The sequence below is a fragment of the Oratosquilla oratoria genome, chromosome 43, assembly GCF_046742065.1.
Source record: "Oratosquilla oratoria isolate Oo_2021 chromosome 43, ASM4674206v1, whole genome shotgun sequence".
Classification (NCBI taxonomy): Eukaryota; Metazoa; Arthropoda; class Malacostraca; order Stomatopoda; family Squillidae; genus Oratosquilla; species Oratosquilla oratoria.
This window is the reverse complement of record NC_134819.1, coordinates 14,236,146-14,251,585: the sequence shown is the minus strand read 5'-3', so window position 1 is coordinate 14,251,585 and position 15,440 is coordinate 14,236,146. Positions and strand designations below refer to the sequence as shown.

At 42.2% G+C, this 15,440-nt stretch overlaps 1 protein-coding gene across 11 annotated transcripts in view; it reads left to right on the top strand.

Moving 5' to 3' along the window:
• Positions 1–15,440, top strand: part of Fit1 (Fermitin 1) — a 262,377-nt gene that overhangs the window by 34,934 nt on the left and 212,003 nt on the right. The window contains exon 1 of one of the 11 annotated variants that reach the window (XM_076180067.1): positions 4,145–4,229. The exons of the other annotated variants lie outside the window; for them this stretch is intronic. Coding sequence (XP_076036182.1) covers positions 4,160–4,229 — 70 coding nt within the window. The 5' untranslated portion in view covers positions 4,145–4,159. Of the gene's footprint in view, positions 1–4,144; positions 4,230–15,440 lie in introns of those variants that run through there. 11 annotated transcript variants of the gene reach the window in all.

The following is a 15,440-nucleotide window of genomic DNA, read 5'->3' as shown; positions in this document are numbered from 1 at the left end:
CATTTTATCAGATTCTCTCTATCAATAATTTCTATGCCTTTCATGATTCTGTAAATAGCTATCAACTTTCCTCTCTCTCTTCTTTGCTCTAGTGTCTGTAGTTCCAGTTTTGCTAGTCCTTCATATGATAGTTTTGAGAGTGTTGGTGCCAATTTTGTAATTGCTCTTTGTATCTTCTCTATTACTAAAAATCTGTGACCCGATCGGTTTTCCCAATCCGTCAGAACCCGGCAGAATGCGGACACGCTGACCCCTGTCCGAGAGTAAAGGTCTATTCGATTTTTTTGGCAGGGCCCGACGTGATATCAAGGGCACGTGTACATTCAACCTGTGAAAGATGCCTGAAACTTCAGCAGTAATGAAACGAAGAAACCGCCATTTTTGTGGACGTCGGGGAAAGGTGGTATTACGGTGACACTTTGTCCTAAAAATATTCTTTGCAAATTCCTGGGTGAGTTTCAACTCGCTGATTGGCTGAGAGAGTGATGACGTCACGGCAACGGAGACAACTTATTGGCCGAGAGCGGTGACGTCACGGCAACGGAGACGGCTGATTGGCTGAGAGCGGGACGAAAAAATAAAATTCTCCAAAATGTTTCAATGTCACGACGTCCCTAACCGATTTGAACGGGGATCCGGCAAAAAGATTACAATGACGGACCCCGTGACACGGGCCATCCCTGTAAGGGTATAAATCGCATATACGCGGTCGCGGGACTCGAGTGGATCTAGAGGACTCGAGCGGATCTTTGAGACTCGAGCGGATCTAGAGGACTCGAGCGGATCTTTGGGACTCGAGCGGATCTAGAGGACTTGTGCGGATCTTTGGGACTCGAGCGGATCTTGAGGGCTCGAGCGGATCTTTGGGACTCGAGCGGATCTTGAGGACTCGAGCGGATCTACGGGACTCCACCAAAATATAGACTAAAACACGTGGGCGTAAGTCTAAATAAAAATATTCTAAAAAACAAAAACGACGAAAATAAAAGAGGTGAATAATTTACAGTTGTTTATTTTATAGCCTTTGTTTGAAGGTGGGGCGTAGCCCTCCGCGAGCGAAGCGAGGTGCGCCGCAGGCCAAGCCCCCCGGCACAGCCGTGCTGGCGAAGCCAGGGGCTTGTTCTTTCAAGTTTTTTTTATACATTTTTTTTTGTACTTGGTGACCACATCGTTGCTGCATATTCCAATCTTGGTCTTATCAGAGTGATTACAATTTTCTTCACCATTTCTTCATCCAGGTATGTAAATGCCACTTTGATTTTTCTTATTAAATTATAAGTTTCTCCAAAAATCTTATTTATATGTTTCTCAGGTGACATATTATTCATAACAATGACTCCCAGGTCCTTCTCATTTTCTACTTTTTTTATTCCTTCTTCTCCCAATTTATATGATCCTATTATTCTTTTTTTTTCTTTTTCCAAATTCCATTATACTACACTTTTTAGTGTTGAACTCCATCTCCCACTTCCTACTCCATTCCCATACTTTATTTAGATCACTCTGTAGTGACTCACAATCTTCTTCCGTGTTCACTTTTTTTAATAGTTTTGCATCATCTGCAAAGAAGCTCATATAACTTTCAATTTCTTCATCCATATCATTAATATATATAGCAAACATTATTGGGGCTAGAACTGTTCCTTGTGGAACACCGCTTATTACGTCATCCCATTTTGAGTGTGTGTGTGTGTGTGTGTGTGTGTGTGTGTGTGTGTGTGTGTGTGAATGAAGGTGAGCATGTGTATGTATAAATGTGTTTTATGTGTATGCGTGGGTGCCTGTAGGTGTACATGTGCATGTGGTATGTGTGTGGTTGTGTGAATGTATGTTTGTCTGCACGCTCATGGATGGGAGCTTCTGTGGTGTAGTATATATACCTTCACGTGGTTGAGTTTGTGTGCTTATGTGGTGTGTGTGTGTGTGTGTATGTGTGTGTGTGAGCGCGCGCGCGTGTACGTGCTAGAGTATGTATACTTTTGCGGTGTGTGTCTGCGTGCGTGTGCGTGTTTGAGTGTGCGCTTGTGTGGTACAGTATATGTTCGCGTGCTGAGTGTGTGTGCTTTTGTGGTATGTATGTACGTGTGTGAATATGTGCGTTTATGCATATGTTTGCGTGCTGGAGTGCATATGTATGTGTTGTATGCGCGTTTGCTTGTGCGAGGTGCATGTGCCGAGAACTGCAGTAGGTTGAAGTGCCGCCAAGGTTATTGTGGCCACGGCCGTTCGGGCAGCTGGCTGTTGCCAGCAAAATCCTGCCAATATCAGACTTGCACGAGGAGGAGAATGTCACGAGGGTTACCTGTTGTTGCTGCTGCTGTCGAAGGTCTCGGGGGGGGTCTGGAGAGCCGGTATGCCCAGCTTGTTTTGATTTGGGGAAAGTTTTCATCTTCGTGTTTCAGAAGAGCTGGTTTGTTGTCAGATTTTTATTTAATTTTCGTATTACTTTTTATTTTATTATTATTTGTATCAAGGCATGGTAAAGTTTGCAGTTTTGCCAAGTGTTAGGAGGGACATATATGGTTCCCATTTTATATATTTGTGGTATAAAGAAGCTACAATTCGCTACGGTACTAGTTAGAAGACCGCTCAGTATTCTAGACTTCCGTAATAACATTTCAACAATATATCAAATACTCGTATTGTTTTACCTCCTTTCTCCTCCTCTTCCTCCTCCTACTCTTCCTTTTCCCATCTCTTCCGCCACACGTGTCCCTCTGCTGCCACCTTCCTCTCTACCTTTAACACCTTGGCATTAGTCCCAGCTCCAGGCACCCCCCCCCCACACACACACGTAGGCACTGCTTGGCACCACAGGGAACCTACATGAATATGTGTTTGTGACACAGCGGTTCTTTTGGAGTATTCTATGGATGAACCGAACCCTTTCACGCCAGAAACCACAACCAGCCACGCCCATTGAATGCTGTGTCTGTGAAGTTACGACAGTTGATTTAACAGCTCTGCCTACTTGTTTCGAACCCAAGGCCGTGAGGCAAGTAGCATGTGGGGTTCGGACGCTACCAACCATGCCAAAAGGACTCGTCTGAAACTAGTCCTGTACATCCCCGACATCAGCTTACATGGCACAGCGCTTGGTCTCAATTTCACCGAAACTTTTGTTGTGTGTATTTGTTGTTAATTAGACTTTGTTAGGTGTGGGAGAGGAGCGTTTCCACCCCTTTCCCACCCACTGTACCCAATCCTTCCACTCCTTACTGCCTAAACCGCTATAGATGCAGGGTGAATATACAAACGGCTGTTTTTTTTTTTGTTTGCAAACTGGTTGAATAGTGTATTTTGACAAAACACTCCGTAATACATTTAACCAGTTGGGTATTTCGTCATATACTCGCGCCAGGCCGCACCTAACAAGCAGAGGAGGGGGGATCCATTCTCCCTACCTTGACCCTTCACCCTTTACCTCCACTCCATCCCTAACTTTCCGTCCCCCATCTTGCGGTAATTAGGTCATGAATGAGACATTTCCTCCTGATTTCTTTACCCCTAGCTACACACCCACTCACTCGCATGACAGTACACAAAGGAACGGGCGAAGTGTGAACTCAGGTCTTAAATTTGTTCGGAGAAAAGTGGGTTGGACTGTGTCAGGTAGTAGTCCTGGCCCCAAGTTGGGCGCCAAATTTTAGGACTGGCTGGAATGCAAACGCGGGTAGTGATTTTTTTTAAGGAATTAAATTGGGCGCCAATTGTAATATAGCTTGCTGTTAGCGCGGGGGAGGTGACGACTGTGCCTTTCAATTGTGTCCAAAGGCGGTCTGCTTGCGGGAAAAAGGGGGGGGGGGCTGTGGCGGGGGCAGCGAGCTAGGCTCGCGGCGCGGCGTGATGCTCCTGGGCGATCTGCTAGGGGGACAGAGTGGGAGGCGAGATGGCGACGGAGGCAGCGAGCTAGGCTCGCAGCGTGATGCTCCGAAACTATCTGCTAGCGTGGGAGGGGATAGGCGAGAAAGCGACGGAGGCAGCGAGCTAGGCTCGCAGCGTGATGCTCCGAGGCGATCTGAATCTTCGGTGATTTCGTCCAGCTTGTAAACCCGGGTCAGGTAACCGTGCTCTTGATTAGCGCGAGGTCAAAGTGTCGAGGTCTGGGAAGTCGGACGCAAAACGTTCTCGACCCGCTGATCTCACCAAGAAGTAATATATGGCTTGGTACTGCACGTGCGCTCCTCAAAGAATTGTTGCCCGTCCCGACGCAGCCGGCCGAGATGCAGGTGAGTTATCGAGGTCCGTTCTAAGGCTAGTGAACTGCACGTGCGATTCCTCAGAGAAGTATTGTGCGACTCACGTGGTCGGGCGCGCGAGCGCTTCCCTTGGACCCTCGGGGGTCAAAGGTCGTGAGACGAGACCAGGAGAAGACGAGGGGGGGGGGTGGGGGGAGTACAACTTACCTAACAGACTGGATTTAAAATTGTACACAAAATAGAGCAACAATGTTGACATTGAACAGAGCAATATAGGATAAAAGGGACAAAGATGGGTATATATATATATATATATATATATATATATATATATATATATATATGTGTGTGTGTGTGTGTGTGTGTGTGTGTGTATGTGTGTGTGTATGCGTGTGTGTATTTATATATATATATATATATATATATATATATATATATATATATATATATGTGTGTGTGTGTATCTGTATATATATATATATATATATATATATATATATATGTACACTTGTACACACACACACACACACACACACACACACACACACACGCACACACACATCAGTCTCGGCATTATTCCCACCCTTGATCTCCATTCTTCTGTGTGCACTCCTCAGCTTTGTCTCCACCGCTTTCGTCAGTTTCCATATCTCACACCCGTAGATTATTGTTAACAGTACATTGTCCGTTCCAAACATAAAGGTAGAGAGCTTTTCTTGATCTTCTTATACATATTTTTTGTAACCAGTTGTTATATGCATTTTATGTTATTATCATGATCTTCAGTCACTCATCATGTGGCTTAGATAACTCTTCAACTTCTTCAAGACTCTCGCTGTCGATTATAATCTCTTTACTTTCAACTTTCGTTGTGAACATTATTTTGGTTACTCTTGTTCATTTTCAAACCTACTTTGAGATGTTACTTGTTTATATATCTCTGCATGTCCCTCACCGAAAGAGAGCAAGTTGGGTGAGAGAGTAGACTTTAGTGAAATATATTGCGGAGGCGGTAAAAAAAAGGAAATCTAATTGGCAGGTAAGTTAGAGCGAACAACTGATGAGCGATGGAGCAAAGTGTGTTACTGAGTGTTACTCCGCAAAATGGTGAACGTGCAAGAGGGACCACACAGAGGGTGGAGAGACGAGGTAGAGAAGTTGGCAGGAGTGACGTGGGAGAGGTTGGCGCAGTCGTGTGAGTTATGGAATACTATGAAAGATGCCTTTGTTCAGCAAGACTCAGTATAGCTAGTATACTGTATATTTGTTGTTATTGTTTTGCAAATACAGAAAGTCTCGGGATGTATGCGTTTTCATCTTGTGGACGGCGGGAGAGGAGATGAAAGGGACACAAATGGAAGCGGGATGGGTGAAAGGTGCCTTGGCTGGATAGATTCCTTAAAAGGAGGAGGCTATTTCTATTCTGGTTAGCTCCAGGCGATCTTTATTCCTCTAGCAACATCATGGCTTACTCTCTACGGACAAAAATTGTGTTTATATTGTAATCTCGTCGACCAGTATTTCCATCTTTGTGGGCGTCGAAGATTTATTTTTATTGAATGGAGAAAATTGTCTAATAAAAGAATGCTGCGTGACTCTGATTAGTAGGAGTGCCCCTAAAATCTCCATGAAGTATGGGCTGCAAAAGGCTTATGCATTGAGTACCCCCGTTCACTGTGTGTGTGTGTGTGTGTGTGTGTGTGTGTGTGTGTGTGTGTGTGTGTGTGTGTGTGTGTGTGTTTACGTAATTGTGTTTACCCAAAGCTATTTGGGTCGCGTCTTGTACATTCTAATGTATCCTGCTAAGCCTCTAATTCATGTACAGTTCCAGCCTAGTCTATATCGTGTGTGTGTGTGTGCACGTGTGAAGCACATCTTGACGATGACGGCAGCTACACCGTAGTGCATTGACCGGGTGACCTACTCTGAGGTCCTCATCCTTCGCAAATGAGGTTCTCCACATCCCTGACGGCGCATCTGAAGGAATGCTTTCTCTCTCTCTCTCTCTCTCTCTCTCTCTCTCTCTCTCTCTCTCTCTCTCTCTCTCTCTCTCTCTCCCTCTCTCTCCCCCTCTCTCTCTCCCCTTCCCCCTCTCTCTCCCCACCCCCTCTCCCCTCCCTCTCTCTCTCCCTTTCTCTCTCTCTCTCTCCCTCTCTCTCTCTCTCTCTCTCTCTCACACACACACACACACACACACACACACACACACACACACACACACACACAATCTCACATTCTCACTCACTCTACCTTCCCTCACTTGTTATCCAGGTGTCAGGAGCTAGTTGGAAGAGGGTCGTGCCATGCCCCAGGCTGCAAATAGCAAAATATTCAGCAAGAATCTCTCTCTCTCTCTCTCTCTCTCTCTCTCTCTCTCTCTCTCTCTCACACACACACACACACACACACACACACACACACACACACACACACACATGAAAATGGCCCCAGCACTTTCAAACTTGTCATATGAGAAGAGACTGGCTAAATTGAAAATACCGACTTTGGAACACTAAAGAGAAAGAGGCGACCTACTGACCATCTACAGAATCTTGAAAGGTATGGAAGTCCTTGATAGAGAGGACTAACTAAATTGGAATAAGAAAAATACAAGAGGGCATGAAAATACTCTAAAAGGATAGTTATAGAAGAGACCTGAAAAAAAACCGAACAGTTTTCCACACAGAGTGGTGGACATCTGGAACAAACTGGACAAAACAATAGTGTGTGCAAAAACCATACACGAATTTAAGAGCAAGCTGGACACTGCGAAATACAAAGACGGGACACAACGAGCATAGTTCCTCTTTCTGTAAGATACAACTAGGTAAATACACACACACAAACAAGCGATTTGAGCATAGTTGAATTATCCTATATATTTCAACTATGTTAACATACACGAATTAGAAGAGGGAATAGTGCCTTAGGGTTAGAAGAGGGCTAATTTAGTACCAATTCATAAAGTAGTAACAAGAAACTCCTGAAATGACACAGCATATTTGTTACATTGTGTGAGAAGGTTGTGAAAAGCAGGTGGGTGAAATACCTTTAGATATAACTGTTTTATATATGTATATATATATATATATATATATATATGTTGAGACATTGTGACAAGTTGAAAAAGGTGGAAAAAGAGTCACGGAATCATTCCTCTGAAGAAGCTACAGGCGAAACCGGTCAGGAATAAACTCGGAACGAGACCCGTGAGACTCTTTTTCCACCTTTTTCATATATATATATATATGTATGTATGTATGTATAATATAATTTATAAGTTATATAGCATAAAACCTTGAAATGAAAATGTTTTGGACAAAACTCATTTTCAGAATTGAGAGATCATGGGGATCGTACCAGTCAAGCTTTTGCTCAAGAGAGTTTGATGTGCTGCAAGAGAGAGAGAAGGGGGTGGGGTGGATTATGTGTACTTGGAACTTGAGAACACCCTTGAGAAAGTGCTTCACAAAATTAGATTTGAAGGAAATTTCTCTGAATTGGTGAGGGACTTCCTGAAAGACTTGGGACAGTAGTAAAGGGTATAATGTTATAATGGAAGAAAGTTGCTTGTGGAGTCCCGCAAGGGTCATTTCTGTTACAAAGGATTACAAAGGATTACAAAGGCAAAGCATGCCGACAGGAGACCTTTTGATCCATATCTAGGTCGGATGAAAAAAAAAAAAAAAAAAAAAAAAAAAAAATCATATTAATACCCATTTTTTATATAAAGTAAGGAAGGACAAGCTACACTAATCTATGTGCAGGTGATACAGAGATCATAAGACTAGAAGATAATGCGATTTTTTTATATGTGACTTAGCCAGGTGTAGAAGATGTTTCATCGGCAAGATGTGCGAAGTATTAGAAATGGGCAAAGAATACTACGATATGCATGCAGCTGTGGTGTGGTCTGAAAAAAGGAGGTAGGATTGAGAAAGTAAAACGAGTGGCAGCCAAATTGACCCCCAAACAAATCCTATGAGGAAAGATCTGCCGTCATCAAAAGAAGGAAGAAAATGTGGTGACATGTTTTTAGGCGCTCAGGTCAGTGACAGGAATGGACAAAGGAAGATATGGCTTACCGGAGGGTATCACGAAGTCATGAGAACAAATTGAAAAACAAGCTATTTTCCTTACAGGCGCGGTAAGTCATGAACTATGAAAAAATACATAAACCAGTCTAAAACTTTAAGTGAATTCAAAGCTAAATTTGATGGAGAAAAGAGACTGGGTACTACAAGCGTGGTTGTTCTGTATTACAATAAAGTAATTCCAGTTAGGTAAACGCGCGTGCGCACACACACACACACACACACACACACACACACACACACACACACACACACACACACACACAGAAAAGCATGCTCACGTGATAAAGAAAACACTTTGTCTAAAGTTAGTTGATGTGACGAAGTGTTTCCCCAAAGTGGCAAGGTCTGCGTCTTGGGACAAACCAGGCATCACGACAAGTCTTAAAAGTCCTGAAGTCCTAAGAAGGCCAGCCCCTGGACTTGGATCATGGCTAAGGCGCCATTGAGCCAGAGGATATTGGGAGACGCCCATTATGACATCACTGTGACGCAATGTCCGACACCATGGTCAGTGCCAAGGGTCCGGCCCGCATGCTCCGGCTGTGACGGGCCGGGGTGGGGGCGGTTGATGCGCCTTTGGGAAGGAATGCCATGGGGAATTGTGTGTGTGTGTGTGTTAGGTGGGGAATGAATGAAAGAGTGGCGGATGTGGGTGGATGAGCGGGGAATGGGATTGGCTGGCAAAGAGGATGTGAGAGTGAGAATAGAATGTGGTTGGGTGAGTAGGATAGAGAAAATAGGGGTGATGCAGCGTTGGTAGAAAGAGAGATAGAACGAGGGTGGAAGGAATGTCATGGGGGAATTTAGGGGGTGAGGAATGAATGTAGTGGGGGTATGGATGAAAAGGAGATGTGGGAGTCGGAGGATTTATGTCGTGTTGGGGAACAGGTGGGATCTTGAGTGGGAGATGTATTTGGTAGAATGAGGGAGAAATGTTGTTGGATGAGAAAGGTGTTAGGAAGTCAGTGGAAAATTATATTGGACGGGAAAGGGGTCGTGGGCGGGTGATGAGAGACGTGATTGGGTGGGAAAGGAGGTGTGGGGTATACTTAGAAAATTATTTGGTGGGAAAGATGACGTAGGGGAATGAGTAAAAATTGATAAGAAAATGGTTTATAAACAGCGCGGGAAATGTGCCCTGAATAGTGCAGTGTTAATTAAAGATAGAGTTAAATCAGATAAATGATAGAGAATGAGTGGATTGGTCAAACGCCCACCGCCATCACACCTCGCCAACTCACTTAGGCAGTTGTGTAAAAGAACTGTGGAAGCGTGTGAAAAAGGAGACCTGAGTCTTTGAACAGAATACGGAGAAAAGTGGGTCGGGCGCTCAAAGGTAATGCTTGAGAAGAAAACGGAATGTAATGGTTACTTGGCAGCTCTTCGTTGAATAGTGAGAGAGGGGAAGGGGCTTATGTATATCAGAAGGAATCGTGGTAAGTTAGGTGGTGATGATATTGCAAAGAGAATATGCAATATGGGCACGGCACGCTCTCTCTCTCTCTCTCTCTCTCTCTCTCTCTCTCTCTCTCTCTCTCTCTCTCTCTCTCTCTCTCTCTCTCTCTCTCTCGCGCACTCACACACACACACACACACACACACACACACACACACACACACACATGCAAGCGTTCGTGAATTTGAAGTTAGGTATGATAATTGGAGAGTAAGAGACAGGCTCCTACGAGAGTTGCTCTCTTCATGTATACTACAATTAGTTAAACAGAAACACACACACGCTTGGGAAGAGGTGATTAGTGGAGTTCCACAGGAATCAGTATTAGTTCCAATAATGTTTGCTATTTATATGAATGACATGGACGCAGATGTGAAATGTTACATGAGCTTTGCAGATGACGCAAAATTGCTGAGGAAAGTGAATACTGAAACTGACTGTGGATCGCTGTAGAAAGAGCTGAACAAGGTTTGGAAATGGAGTCAGAAGTGGGAAATGGACTTCAACATCAAGAAATGCATAATGGATTTTGAAAAAGTATAAAAATAGAATATCAGGACAATATAAATAGGTACAAAGGAAGTAAAGAAAGTGGGATCTGAAAAAGACCTGGGAGTAATCTTCACAAATGACATGTCCCCTGATAAACAGATAAACAAAATTGTCGGAGAATCCTACAACTTGCTGAGATCAGTAAAGGTGGTTTTTACGTACTTGGACGAAGAAATGGTGAAGAAAATGCTAGTCACACTGATAAGGCCTAGACTGTAAGTATGCTGCGACACAATGGTCACTCAGTACCAAAAAGAATATAAAGAAAATTTAAAGAATCCAGAGAGCAACTACGAAGATGGCCCCAATACTTTCATAACTGTCATATGAGGAGAGATTCTCAAAACTGGAATTACCGACTCTGGAACAAAGAAGAGGGACTTGCTAACCATCTATAGAATCATAAAAGGCGTGGAAGCCTTTGATCGAGAAGACTTCTTAAATTGGGATAAGAGAAATACAAGGGGACATGATAATAAACTCAAAAAGGACACTTATAGAAGAGACCTGAAAAAAAACAGCTTTCCACACAGAGTGGTGGATGTCGGGAACAAACTGGACGAAACAATAGTGTGCGCAAAAACTATACACGGATTTAAGAGCAAATTAGACACTGCGAGATATAAAGACGGGACACCACGAGCGCTCCCCTTCCCGTTAGATACAACTAGGTAAACACACACACACACACACACACACACACACACACACACACACACACACACACACACACACACACACACGTACCAAGACAGAAGCTAGAGAAAGTGTACATTAAATGCTGGTTCAACAAAAGATGCAGTGAGGCTAAAGATAGAAAGGACAGAGCTTGGAAAAGATGGAGAAAAGATAAGAAAATAAACTGGAAAATGGCAAGTATATATAAACTATAGAAATGAGTATGTAAAAGTGCGAAAAGAGGAAAAAAGGAACCATGAAATGGACATTATAGATAATTGCAAAGAGCAACCCAAGGTATTCTATCGATACGTGAATGATAAACTTAAAAACAAACAGGAAATGATGAAACCTCGCCAAGGGAATATAGAATACACAGAAGAATTAGAAATTGCCGAAATCATGAATAATCACTTCAAATCTATTTTCACTAAAACACAATATTGGGATGAAGGAAATGAAAGGCGATCCCCCTCCCCCCACCATGATCGAGATAACAATAATAAAAAAATAGAAATAATGGAACATCTATCAAACCTTGACGTCAGGAAATCACATGGCCCGGATGGAATTGCAAATTGGATTCTAAAAGAATGCAAAGAAGAACTAACGGACAAAATACATAACATAATAAGTTGCTCACTTAAAGAAGGAAAAATACCAAAAGACTGGAAAAATGCTAACATTGTACCAATATATAAAGGAGGAAACAAGGAAGAACCAACTAACTACAGGCCAGTCTCACTAACAAGCACTATAGCCAAAATTTGTGAGAAAATCATCAAGAATAGATGGGTAAAACACCTGGAAGACAATAATATAATAAACCCAAGACAATTTGGGTTCAGACAAGGAAGATCATGTACCACAAACTTAATATGTTTCTACTCAAGATTAATAGACATAGTGCAAGAAAGGAATGGATGGGCTGATTGTGCCTTCCTGGACTTACAAAAAGCTTTTGACAAAGTACCACACAAAAATGATTAAAAAAATGGAACATATACTGTAGGAGGGATACAAGGGAACCTACTAAAATGGATGGAGGGTTTCCTGATTGGTAGAAAGATGAGATTGGTGCTCAGAGAAAACTATTCAGGTTGGAAAGAGGTGATCAATGGGGTACCGCAAGGATCAGTATTGGCTCCAATAATGTTTACTATTTATGTGAATGGCATGGAAGGTGATATGAAATGTTACATGAGCTTCTTTATAGACGACACCAAACTGTTAATTAAGTAAAGTAAAAACTGAAAAGGATTGCGAATCACTGCAGGAAGACCTGAATAAGGTATGGAACTGGAGTCAAAGATGGGAAGTGGACTTCAATATTTACAAGTGTAGCATATTGGAGTTTGGAAAAAGTAAAAATAGAATATCAGGACAATATAAAATTGGAACCAAGGAGAGGAGATCCGAAAAAGATTTAGGTGTAATTATCTCAAACTACTTGTCCCATGATAAACAGATAAACAAAATTGTTGGAGAATCCTACAATTTGCTAAGATCAATAAAAGTGTCATTTATATATTTGGACGAAGAAATTATTAAAAATATATTGGTCACACTGATAAGGCCTAGACTAGAATATGCGGCGACTTTGTGGTCCCCCAGTACCAAAAAGAATATAAAGAAAATAGAAAGAATCCAGAGAGCAGCCACAAAAATGGCACCTACACTTGCAAACTTGTCATATGAGGAGAGATTGGCTAAACTGGAGTTACCGACTCTGGAGCAAAGAAGAGAGAGAGGTGACCTACTGACCATCTACAGAATCATGAAAAGCACAGAAATACTCGATAGAGAGGACTTGTTAAACTGGGACAAGGGAAACGCAAGAGGACATGGAAAGAAAATAAAAAACATAGCTACAGAAGAGATCTGAAGAAAAACAGTTTTCCACATAGAATTGTAGACACTTGGAATAAACTGAACGAAAAAATAGTGTGCGCAAAAACAATTCATGAGTTTAAGAGTAAACTAGACACTGCGAGATGCAAAGGCGGGACATCACGAGCGTAGCTCCCCTTCCCGCAAAATACAACTAGGTAAATACATGCATAAACCAAAGGCTTGTTTTCCTCTTACACGGGGGGGTTACCAAAAAGAAAAAGGCATAGAAACTACTCCCACCCATTCCATTCCCTACATATTCCTTCCCCTCTACACTCCTCCCTCCCTCTTATCTTGGCACCTCCTGGATGACTAGGTAAACACACACACACACACACACACACACACACACACACACACACACACACACACACACACACACACACACACACACACAAACCTTATCGATACATCAGGCTGTAAGAATTTGTGTGTTTATTCTTAATTCTGCCGGAGTTGATTATTCTTTTCTTGTATTGTTATTAGTTTATTTATTTTTATTTATCTGGGTTATTATTTTATTATTTATATGTACGAGTATATCTATACTGTATATTTATTTTTATATAATGAACGGTTAATTGTGTTCAAGGTTGAAGTGGTACTCAATTTCACTAGTACGATTTCACACCAGTCCTCTCGTGACCGATGATTTCCGTAAACTTTCGCTCAACGGCTGTCAGGCAATAGTGGTTCAATTTGCCTCGTACTGTGGTTTCACAATGTTCCGTACACCTTGTGAACCAATTCCTTATTTTGTAACAACCCTGAAAAATTCGGTAATTTGTTTTCTGGGATGTTGATTTTGGTGACACACTCATTGATATATGTATTTTTAATGATAGAGAAGTTTGCAGGAGTAACATCATGAATTGGCTCAGTCTATAGGACGCCTTCGGATTGGAGTTACGTGTTAGAGATTGGCTTTGTATAATATAGAAGTGTTTGAGGGAGGCCTATATCCAGCAGTGGACTACGAATGGCGATATATTAGGGATTGATGGCACGTAGAACCTCTGGGCCCGTGTCTGCCATGTCAGATTGATCTCGGGAGGCGAGTGAGCAGTCCCTGTCCTTAAAAACAGGCGAGCAAAAAAGTACTTGCCTTAATTTTCTCCGTGACTGCTGGCGAGCAGTTTTTTTTTTCATACTGTTGGAATTGAATCACGACACACTAAATAGAGATGTCTTTTTCTTTAACATGTGAGTATTACAGGAGACCTACCTGTCTTCGTAATGATAAGTGGGAGATAGTAAATTGTTTCCGCCTTTTTATGCACTTGTCGTTGTTGTTTAGTACTTACCGATGCTCGGCTTCATTCTGTGATAAACGTCGTCATTGAGGTACCCAAAATTTGAACTTCAAATTTTCATAGGTGCTCGTTTTTTGGCCCTTATTTCGAATTTAGGCGCGTTATGACGCGGGCGCGAAAATGCGCGCCTTAAAAGGCAAGCCCAGAGAGAGGGTGTTTTGACTGAAAGCCTATTGGGTGCTTGTTCTCACACATAGGCCGAGGTGGTGGTGGCAGTGCTAACAGTGGGGGAGGGGGAGGTGGAGGTGCCAAGCAAGGAAGAGAGACTTTCCAGTAGTCTTGTTGAGTCTAAAGGGTCTCTAATTTTCCAGGGGTCTCTCCGTGTTATAAATAAAAAAGTATTTGAGTCTTGTAATGAAGATATTTTATTCTCTCTCTCTAACCTACACTTTTTCGTCATCTTTTTCTTTTTTTCAGTAAAAGAGAGGATTCTGGTTTTGTGGCCTCGAGTTACATTTGTTTTTTATATTTTTTAATTTCATTGATGTTTGTTTTGTTTATTTGTGTAATTGGTTATTTGTTTACAAGTTATTTGCTTGGTTATATGTTTTTTTTTTATATGTTTATTTTTTAACCTCGTCTGCTTTGAGTCTTGCATCGGTGAGACCTGAAATAATGTGCAAAAGTTGTTTTCGTAGTGTATTGTGTTATGTTTAATTGGTTTGAATTGTATGTTAAAATCGTTGTAACGTCGTACCAGGAACTGTTCAAAACCCACACCATGTGACAATTTAGAACAGTTTTTAGACCAGTCGTTAGAGTTGGTGGGAAAATGTGATTGCGGGTTGTCATTTTATAAAGTGTCTAGTTTACTCTTAAATTCGTGTATGTTTTTTGGACACTTGTTTCGTCCAGTTTCTTCCAAGTGTGTGTGTGTGTGTGTGTGTGTGTGTGTGTGTGTGTGTGTGTGTGTGTGTGTGTGCGCGCGCGCGCTGATACTGTTGATCTACAGTCCTCCCCCAACAGATTCCATTAACTCAGTCAGGATGCTAAAAGCTCAGCTCCTGACTTAGTGAGGCCCAAGTTCTTGATGAGCTCATCCAGTTGACATTGATTTGGAAAGTGTGGGCGGGTACTCAACCTTGGCTCAAAAATTTCGTCCATTTCTTCATTGCCACAACCTTCCCACTCCCCTGATGAGACTTCCGTCATATCCTCTACCTGAAAAAAAAAAATGCATTCATTGATTGGAACATAAATATGAATCGTATGTGTAATCGCATTACAAGAAAGCATAGCTATGTTTGGAAAA